This window comes from Rhinatrema bivittatum, chromosome 2 (assembly GCF_901001135.1).
Source record: "Rhinatrema bivittatum chromosome 2, aRhiBiv1.1, whole genome shotgun sequence".
In the NCBI taxonomy this organism is placed as follows: Eukaryota; Metazoa; Chordata; class Amphibia; order Gymnophiona; family Rhinatrematidae; genus Rhinatrema; species Rhinatrema bivittatum.
In genome coordinates, this window is record NC_042616.1 from 551,444,979 (window position 1) to 551,455,419 (window position 10,441).

At 47.3% G+C, this 10,441-nt stretch overlaps 1 protein-coding gene across 1 annotated transcript; it reads left to right on the forward strand.

The window, feature by feature from the left end:
• The first annotated feature begins 4,604 nt into the window (after positions 1-4,604).
• On the forward strand, positions 4,605-5,108 carry LOC115083355 (uncharacterized mitochondrial protein AtMg00860-like). The gene has a single exon (XM_029587155.1). The coding sequence runs from the start codon at positions 4,605-4,607 to the stop codon at positions 5,106-5,108; it is 504 nt and encodes a 167-aa protein (XP_029443015.1).
• Positions 5,109-10,441: the final 5,333 nt, after the last annotated feature.

The window sequence follows — 10,441 nt, forward strand, 5'->3', positions numbered from 1 at the left end:
GATGGGATGGAACAGGTGGCCAGGACATCTGTCATTCTGAAGGACTTGGAGCAGAGGGTTAATGCAAGAATAGAGTTCCATTGATTTCTCAATCAGTGTAAACTCAGGCTCTGACTACATCCATATACTTATTATATGGACTCTCCCAAGATGAGCTTAATAATTAACCTACTTTCAAAGATGCTTTAACCTTGGCTATCCCACTGCCAAAGGAAAATCATCCAATCCTTGACCATATTCAGCAATTTATAGCTGCCTTCTCTCATGTTTTTGGTGACCAGACTGGGTTCAGCTAGCAAAGAACAGTCTTATGCTTCCTCAACAAGGACCATGGACAGTGGTAGAGTTCCAACGATGGGCCACTGATCTGGACTAGAATGAACAAACACTCTCTTCATCTAACTCACTATAGATGTGGTCTTCCAAGTCACACAAATGGGTGAACTGGCATAGCTAGACGCTTTGGGAAGTCTAGAGGCTCTATTCACTCTTTGTGTCTGAAAGAAATGAACCAGAAGATGCATGAAAACTCTAATCCCAAGAGAAATGAATCACCATCCATTAGGGAATGCCTTCAGGATGAGCTTATGATTATAGATGGCACAAGGCATCGTCTGTCAGTGGAGTAAAAGGAGGGCTTATGATTACTACTAATTATCAATTCTATACAGCAACTTGATATATGCATCACTGTACAAAAATGTATAAGAGACAATCCCTGTTCAACAGAGTTTACAATCTAATCAAGCAAATATTCTGCGCAAAGAAACTTTGGGAATTTAATTTATTAAGAAAATAGGTAACATCAAAGAGATGTCATTGAGAAAACTGCTGCCTCTATTGCAAGCTTGTGAGATACCATTGAATCAACTGCCCCAATTTGTCAGAGAACCTGAGGGGGAAAACAGACAGTCCCAATTCTGGCAAACAAAAGGTGCAGGTACTATAATTCATGAACAACATATATCACATACTATATATGAATCATACAAAATTTATTTATATCAAATATCTTTGTTAAAAGCTTTACATATTACATATTTATCAAAACACACTCATACAATACAATGCAATATACATTTTTCTGCTTGCCTGTCTTAACAATATACAATTTTCTGCTTGCCTGTCTTAACAGTATATTTTAATCATTCTAAAAAAAAAAATGTAAAAACACTCCCATAAATTTAAAATTATTTGCAACAATTCCTCCACATCCAAGTAGTACAATCCTTATGATCTTCTTTCTTCTCCCAAATGATTCCTCTTATTACTTTTCTTCTCCCGACAAGAGACTCCTATTGAGAAATAACACCCCAAAAAATGATACAGCCACTAACCTCAATATACATTATAACATTATTCAAGACTAATGGTCACAAACTATAACATATTCTGTCTTCAGTTCTGGAGAAAATTGTTATCCTCCCATACCACAATCACTAAATCAAGAGAACAAACACAATGAATGAATACCCTGCAATATCTCAAAAGGCCAACACCAATACAACTACCCAAATATTTCATTAATCACAAGAAACTCATAACCTACTTGACTGCTTCCAACCATTTCTTCCATCACTTTCATAACGACAGCAGCATCCACCATCAAAATGCCGCAGCTGCACACTCACATCAACCCCACACATTAAATACCCAAATGTTATCAGGAGAAGAAAAGAGGTCTAGAATGGGTAAATCTGAATTGGTTATTTACTCTTTCAGATAATAGAAGGACTAGGGGGCACTCCATGAATTTAGCATGTAGCAGATTTAAAACTAATCGCAGAAAATTCTTTTTTACTCAACGCACAATTAAACTCTGGAATTTCTTGCCAGGGGATGTGTTACGAAAGTTGGCTGAATGGGACTGTAGCTAGACCCCCCCCACTTACCAGCTTGGTCGACTCTGCCTCCTTGGATGCGGGAACCTCGCTTCAGCTGGCAGTCACAGCTAGTGAGCCACGCCGCGGCCCTCCCTCCAGACCACCATGCAAATGCTGCACGCAGGACGGCACGCTGGCAGCTCCTGCTCTGGCCTTCCTCCTGACCCCCGGCTTCCCAGGCACGCATGCGCACCACCTGACCCCTTTTCAGGGGTCACCGCAGGAGGGGCACAGACTCCTCCTCTCAAACCTGCAGGTATTTAAGGCAGGGACTGTTTCTCAGACCTTGCTTTGGCTACTCCTGGCTCCAGTTCCTGTTTGGATCCGCTGCCATCTGTTACCTTCTCCGTGGCAAGACCCTTGCCTGCCTGACATGAAGTACGCTGCCTGCCAAGACCCTAGCCAGCTTCACTACGAGGTACGCTCTCTGTCTATGTCCTTGCCTGCAGACTCTAGTTCACCTCCGGCCTGAGACCCCACGTATGTCCAGCCGGCCCCAGTACCTAAGGGCTCCATCTGCGGGGAACGAGGGTGGTAGTGGTGAAGGTCCTGAGGGGTCTCGGGTCTCCTATAGACTCCCCTGGCTTCATAAGGGCCCTCTGGGGCTCCTCCCCATTGGTTCCCTACTCCGCCGGTCCAAGGATCCACTTTCATAAAACTAGCCAAGGCCATGGATCCGGCTGAGGCTCTGCCTTGCAGGAAATCCCTGGGCTGGCCCAAAGAGTCCTGGAACAACAGAAGGTCCTGGAGTTGCTGGCAGCTTCTATGGAGTATCTCAATGCCCGCTTGGATTCTGTGGCCGCCACCTCTGTCCAGGCCGCCCCTCCTTCCGGCTTGCTGGCCTCAGCAGCTCCTCCCTGACCGGTGATTCCTTTACCAGCTCCCCCTCACTATGCAGGGGACCCTCAGCACTGTTGTGCATTCCTTAACCAGTGCAATATGCATTTTTGCCTACAGGCGGCACTCTTCCCAGATGCTTTGACCAAGACAACTTATATCCTGTCTCTGCTAGAAGGGAAGGCCCTGGCTTGGGCTTCACCCTTTTGGGAATGTTCTGATCCACTGCTGCTGGACCTTTTGAGTTTCTTGGCACGTTTGTGAGCCGTCTTTGAAACCCCTGGGCGGCAGATGCAAGTCAGCACCGAACTCCTTCATCTCAGACAGGGTAATCGTTCCCTGATGGACTATACCTTGGAGTTTCACACCTTATCAACTGAGCTCTATTGGGAGGAGCGATTTCTGTGAGCGATATACTTAGATGGTCTTTCCCCTAAGATCAAACATGAGCTTGCAGCCCGTGACCTTCCAGGAATGCTACATATGTTAATTGACCTGGCCAGAAGAATTGACCGCCGTCTCAGGGAGAGGTACATCGAGCTTGCAGGATTCAAACGACGTATTACTGCCACTCCTCGACCTCGCTCCATCTCACCGAGCACCTCCCCGCAGTTCTCCTCTGAGACTTCTCCAGATGAGCCCATGCACCTCGGCCAAGGTCCATTGTCGCCAGAGGAATGCCAAAGGTGGTGCCATTCAGGTCTCTGCCTCTATTGCAGGGGTTCTGGACATCTCCTGGTCCAATGTCCAGTGTAACCGGTAAAGTCTAGGGCCTAGGAGTCACTGGAGGGGTGACCCTAGGCCTAACTGCTCCTGTCTCTCAACTCACCTTGTCGGTGACTTTGACCTTCCAAGACTGCAGCTTTCCTACCCTGGCTCTGGTGGATTCGGGGCTGTTGGGAATTTTCTCATGCAAGAGATCATGGACCAGTTATCGATTCCCACTCAGCCTTGTCCTGTTCCACTGGTTCTCTCATCTATCCACGGAGAGCCCTTGCCAGGTCGGATCACCCATACAACCCTTCTACTGGAGTGCCTTGCAGAATATGGGCATCGTGAGCACATCTCCTTCTACGTCATACGGAAGGCCATTCACCTGGTGGTTCTGGGTATCCCATGGTTGCAGCAGCATAATCCTCAGATCAACTGGACGTCTCTTCGAGTCAACCACTGGGGTTCCTCCTGCTACCCTAAATGTTTCCTGGCTTCCGGTGAGCTTTCTCCTGAACCTAGCTCTGAAGTTCTGGCAGGGCTCCCGCCCCAATATGCTCACTTTGCGGATGTATTCTCTAAGAAAGCAGCTAGCATCTTGCCGCCCCATTGGCAATCGGACTGTGCTATCAACTTGATTCCGGGCTCCACACCTCCTCGTGGCAGAGTATACCCGATTTCGGAACCGGAGACCCAAGCCATGACTGACTATATCCGGGAAAACCTCCAGAATGGGTTCATCCATCCTTCCAATCCACCGGCTGGAGCTGGTTTCTTTTTCGTGAGGAAAAAGGAGGGGTCTCTCCGGCCCTGTATTGACTATTGTGGCTTGAATGCGATTACGGTGAAAGACTACTACCCATGCCTCTGATAACGGAGCTCTTTGACCACCAACAGGGGGCCCAGTTCTTTTCTAAACTAGATCAGCGAGGTACGTAAAATCTCATCCGAATCACGGAGGGTGATGAATGGAAGACAGCATTTAATACAAGAAACAGCCATTACGAGTATCAAGTCATGCCGTTCGGACTCTGTAATTTGCCTGCTGTCTTCCAGAACTTGATGAATGATATCTTCCGTGACCTCTTATACGTCTTTGTAGACATTTATCTGGATGACATTTTGATATATTCCAAAAATCTGTAAACTCATCGGCAGCATGTATGTCAAGTCATGAAGCTCTTGAGAGAGAACAGTCTCTTTGCAAAATTAGAGAAATGCATCTTTGAGAAGACCTCGCTGCTCTTCCTGGGCTTTATAGTATCCAACCAGGGGTTCAAAATGGACCCAGCCAAGAGCAAAAGTTTTCTGAAATGGCCCCGGCCGACAAGCCTACACAGTCTTCAATGCTTCTTAGGCTTTGCCAACTACTACCGAAGCTTCATCAAGAATTACTCCCACCTGGTGGCACCTCTGCCCAGTTTAACCTGTAAAGGAGCTCCGGTAAAAGACTGGTCTGCCGAGGCTGATGGAGCTTTTCAGGCCTTAAAACAGGCCTTTTTGCATCACTCCTGTCTCCGCCATCTGGATCCCCGTCTGCACTTCATTCTGGAAGTAGATGCCTCCTCTGAAGGAGTTGGGTCCATTTTAAGTCAACTCGATTCAGCCAGGATGGTATGTCCCAATGCCTTCTTTTCCAAGAAGTTCACTCCAGCTCAACGGAGTGAACTGGAGTGAACAGTTCACTCCAGCTCAACTCCAGACGACAAGAATTTGGAGCACCTGCACCAGGCGCAGTGCCTCAACCCCCGTCAGGCCCATTGGGCCCTCTTCTTCACGCACTTTGATTTTGAGCTGCTTTATCATCCTGCCTCCAAGAACCAATGTGCAGATGACCTTTCACAGTCCTTCTCCCCGGAAGAGGCAACCGATAGTGTGAGCCACATCATTGATCCTACACGTGTTATCCTTGCAGCCACCCAGACAGTCCCCGTAGGGAAGACTGTGGTGCCACGCAGGCTTCGGACCTGAGTCTTGGCTTGGGGTTACAATTATCCTTCTGCTGGACACCCCGGATGGGCGAGAACACTGGCACATCTGTTACACTACTGCTGGCGGCTCTGTATGCGTTCAGATGTTCATGCCTATGTGGACTTCCGCCCAACCTGTGCCCAACAAAAGGTATCCACGGGCAAACCCTGGGGCCTGCTCCAGCCTCTGTCTCCATCTAGTGAACCCTGGACATACCTTTCAACAGACTTTCTGGTGGTCCTACCTCCCTCTGGAGGGAACACTGTTATCTAAGTCAGCGTGGATCGATTTTCCAAGATGGCCCACTTCGTGGCTCTGCCCTCTCTTCCTTCATTTCCGCTCCTAGCACAACTTTTTATCTAACACGTCTTTCAACTCCACGGCCTACCTCAGCACAGTTCCTCAGACCGTGGCCCACAATTCACCACCAAGTATTGGCAAAGTCTCTATATGAAATTCCACGTCACTCTGGATCTTACTTCACCCTATCACCCACAAGCGAATGGCCAGGCAGAAAGGACAAATCGCTCCCTTATACAATTTCTGCTAATGTACATCAATGCCTGTCAAGACGATTGGGCTGAACTACTACAATGGGCCGAATTCTTGCACAATTCTCATCCCTGCACTGCCAAGAGGGCTTCCTCATTCCAGATAGTCTATGGCAAGCAGCCGCTTCCTCCTATTCCATTACCACTTCCTGTGCCCTCGCTGACTGCCCAGATGACAGCAGAGAACCTGAAGAACCTGTGGACACAGGTGCGGAAGATGCTCCTCAAAGCCTGTAGTTAAGCCAAGAGATTCGCAGATCGTCTTTGCCTTGCCGGACCTTAATATCGATCTGGCCAAAAGGTTTGGTTCAGCACCCGGTTTATCTGGTTATGGGTACCTTCTATGCGACTTGCACCTCATTACATTGGTCCCTTCTCCATCCTTTGGCAACTGGGCCCAGTGACCTATCAACTCCGCTTGCCAGCTTCCTTGAAGATCCATAATGCTTTCCATACCTCATTACTAAAACCTTTAGTTTTGTCTTGGCCTTCCAGGAAGATACCCGAAGCTCCACCTATATCCGAGGAAGAAGATACCATTTACCAGGTACGCGAGATCCTAGATGTCCGGAGACGGGGGTGCAGGTGGGAGTACCTGCTTGCTTGGGAAGACTTTGGGCCCAAAGAAAATTCTTGGGAACCCTCTATCAACATCCTTGATAAAGACTTGATCAAGCAGTTTCACCAGGATCATCCCAAGAATCCAAAACCCCCGGGGAGGGGGCTTAGAGGAAGGGGTGCTGTTGCGAATGTCGGCCGAACAGGACCGCAGCCAGACTCACCCACCTACTGGCTCGGCCGCCTCCGCCTCCTTGGACCCAGGAACCTTGCTTTAGCCGGCGGTCAAAGCTGGCGAACCATGCTGTGGCCCTCCCTCCAGACCATCATGCTGACGCCGCGTGCAGGATGGCACGCCGACGGCTCCTGCTCTGGCCTTCCTCCTGACCCTTGGCTTCCCAGGTGCACATGCGTGCCACCTGACCCTTTTTCAGGGGTCACCGCGGGAGGGGCCCAGACGCCTCCTCCAAAACCTGCAGGTATTTAAGGCAGGGCCTGCTTCTCAGACCTTGCCTTGGCTGCTCCTGGCTGTGGTTCCTGTTTAGATCTGCCGTTGTCTATTACCTGTTTCCTGTCTTCTGTTTCTCCATGCCAAGACCCTTGCCTGCGTGACTACGAGATACACTACCTGCCAAGACCCTTGCCTGCCTGACTATGAGATATGCTGCCTGCCAAGACCCTTACCTGCCGGACTACGAGATACACTGCCTATCAAGACCCTAGCCAGCTGCACTATGAGGTACGCCCTCTGCCTACATCCTTGCCTGCAGACTCTAGTTCACCTCTGGCCTGAGACCCTACATATGTCCAGCCGGCCCCTGTTCCCAAGGGTTCAACCTGCAGGGAACGAGGGCTTGCAGTGATGAAGGTCCTGAGGGGTCTCGGGTCTCCTATAGCCTCACCTGCCATTGGAAGGGCCCTCTGGGGCTCCTCCCCATTGGATCCCTACTCTGCCGGCCCAAGGATCCACTTAGTGCAGTTAGTGTAGCTGGGTTTAAAAAAGGTTTGGATACGTTCTTGGAGGAGAAGTACATTACCTGTTATTAACCAAGCTGACTTAGAAAATAGCCACTGCTATTATAGCATCAGTAGCGAGGGATATACTTAGCTTTTGGGTACTTGCCAGGAACTTTTGCCTGGATTGGCCACTGTTGGAAACAGGATGCTGGGCTTGATGGACCCTTGGTCTGACCCAGTATGACAATTTATGTTCTTAGGTAGGGAAGGGCTGGATACATTTACCTTCTTGTTACAGGGTTATTAGACATGCCCTTGGAGAACCCCTCTGGTTCTGCACAGGGTGTGCCCTGATTGGTAAAAGTATATAGAAAGAGCAACAGAGACACACTTTTGTTGGTGCAAAAGATACCTAAAATAGGTATTCCAGGACCTCTGTTAATCTGGCCTTGTTCCTGCACTACCTCCAGTCCTGCTCCAGTATTCCTGCTCTGCATCCAGCCTTGCAGTGCTGCTCTGCTATTCCTGCTCTATGTCTCTCTCCTGCATTCCTGATCCTGAGTCTGCTCCAGTCTTTTACCTGCGACACTTATCAAGGTAGACCTGGTTTTATCAACCTTGGTGGACCTTCATCTGGCCATCTAGCCTCTTCAGGTATATTTCTTTCTAATGTGCTATTTGCTAGAGGTTTGACGTACCATAACTCCTTCATGATCCCCATTCCTTCGGTCTACTTCTCGTCTTCAGTGTCTGTCACTCTGAAATTAAATGTGACTGGTACTAACTCTTAGTTTCTGTGCAGTGCATAGTTTTTTGTTTCTGGTTTACAGGTCTATGTGTTGGTGTCTGAGTGGCAAGAAAGAAGAATATTAGAAGCAAGTGAATAAGATGGCTAAGTATGGAAGAGCATTCATGTGAGGAGAGAGGACTGGCAAGGAGGGAAAAGCAGAGGATGAGGGGATCAGGGTGTATGTATGTGGGGGGTTCCTTGAGGTGGTAGGGAGAGATCAGTGGGGTTTTCCCCAGGCTGGCTTTTTAACTTTGGACATGTCAATGCAGGGAAATGGGAATTGATAATTATAAGCAGATCAAGGACATGCTCAAAGGGCTGTGGTTCCTTCAGTGCAGTTCTTTGAATGTAGTCATACTCTGCATAATTATTTTAGTGAATTGGGTGCTAGAGCTCAGTTTACCCTGCTTGTTAAGTTTGGAAGGTTATTTTCAGTATCATACCAAACTTGAAGTACTTTAGTGAATCAGCCTCTTTGTGTCTATAGGATAAAAGTTCAGTACATCTGGCAGTGAATGTTTTACAACTGAACAGCCTCCAAAATTTGACTAGATATATGCAAAACAGATTTCCATTAAGTGCAATGCAGCTGTGAATCCCAGGACTAGTTAAATTACTTAACAAACATAAAATTAGATTTAATCTGCTTCTGTCCAAAATCTCAGTTTAGACCTCCTTAGGGAATTGTTTGTGAATAAAATTTTCAGACATAATACCATGGTAGCCTAGCCAGTGTATAGTGCTGAGCAAGAGCATAGGCCCATTAGTGCATGAAAAAATTATGTGGCCTACACCATCAGAATGCATATGTCAGGTCCTGATTGCCACACAAAATTAAAGAACCACCAACACTTCAAAACTGCTTCACACCTAACTGAGGAAACATTAACAGCTGCACAAGGTACTGTTTTTTGTCAGTTTTGCTTCTGGATTTCTGGATGTGGGGGGGGTTAAGATATTTAACTGTTTTTGTGCCTACACCTCTGACAAGAAACCTAAATGTCCTCAGATGCTCTGCACTTCTCAGGGGTTAGGGAGCGAGTTTGTGCTCCTCCTGGAAAGGGAGAGCATAGAAAATCTAAAGCTACTAATTCAAAGACTGATTTCCTTCTCTTCCCTATGGAAGTTGCAGTCATTGGAGAGTGGATTTTCTAATAATTGTAGTACTTCACCTTTTAAGTTTCTCCTTTCTGTTGTGTCTTTATTGTCAATGCCTTACTGCTGCAAGGCTTTTTTTTGCCTCTGAGGGGGACAGATCTTGTTTAGATAGGCAGTGCTGTTTTTTTTTTTTATTTCCCTGCAGAAATCTTGGGAAGAGGTAGCATCAGGAATAGACTGCTGCAGAGGAGATGAGAGACATCTACAGGCTAGGGCCAGGAAAGTAGGAGGCAGCTACAAACTAGCCCTGGGAGAGAGGGAGACTGATAATAATAGACTAGGCCTGGGAGGTGATAAGAGACAGGCAGAAGACAGAAAGGTAGAAAAAAATATGTATTTATTTTCATTGTATGACTTTAGAGATTTTTGGACTACTTTATTTGTATTTTTAAATAATTTTTTTAACATCTTAGATGTAGTAACTGACTGCTGATGCATGGCAGTGCTTTCTTTCTTTCATTCTGTGTCCTGCAGTATTTAGCCATTGACTTTATAAGACATAACTTTTGTCAGTTTTGGCCTGGAGAGGTGTTGTGTACACTAACTTTTGCTTCTTCTCCCAACCCTGCCCATCTCCCTGAAGTTAACAATCCAGACTTGGGCTAAGAAGGCCACCTAGATTCATTTCCCTTTTCCTTCTGGTAGGAGAAATGCTTATTTTTTGCTGTTGGGACCATTGCTGTCAAATTAGTGCTAGCTCAGTGCTGCTTCACATTTGGACCCGCAAGCAGGCAGTGCTGAGCTAGTGACTTTGACAGTGTTGGGTGAGACAGCCTCTCTCTCCTATCTCTAGAGGAGCACAGGGGTTGAAAAGGACTTTAGGGGAGGGATGTATTGGATGGGCTTGCAGGGATTTTGGACAACCTTGTGGTGGTGACCTCCTGGTCAGTCATGAGATGGCCCTGGATCCCTACCATAGACGTTAGTTATTAAAAAGAGAGATTACTTATAAGCACCCCTCTCAGAGGCTGTCTGAGGTGGGTGATTCTTTGTCTGTAAGTGGGGGATAAGACTAGGTTAGATGT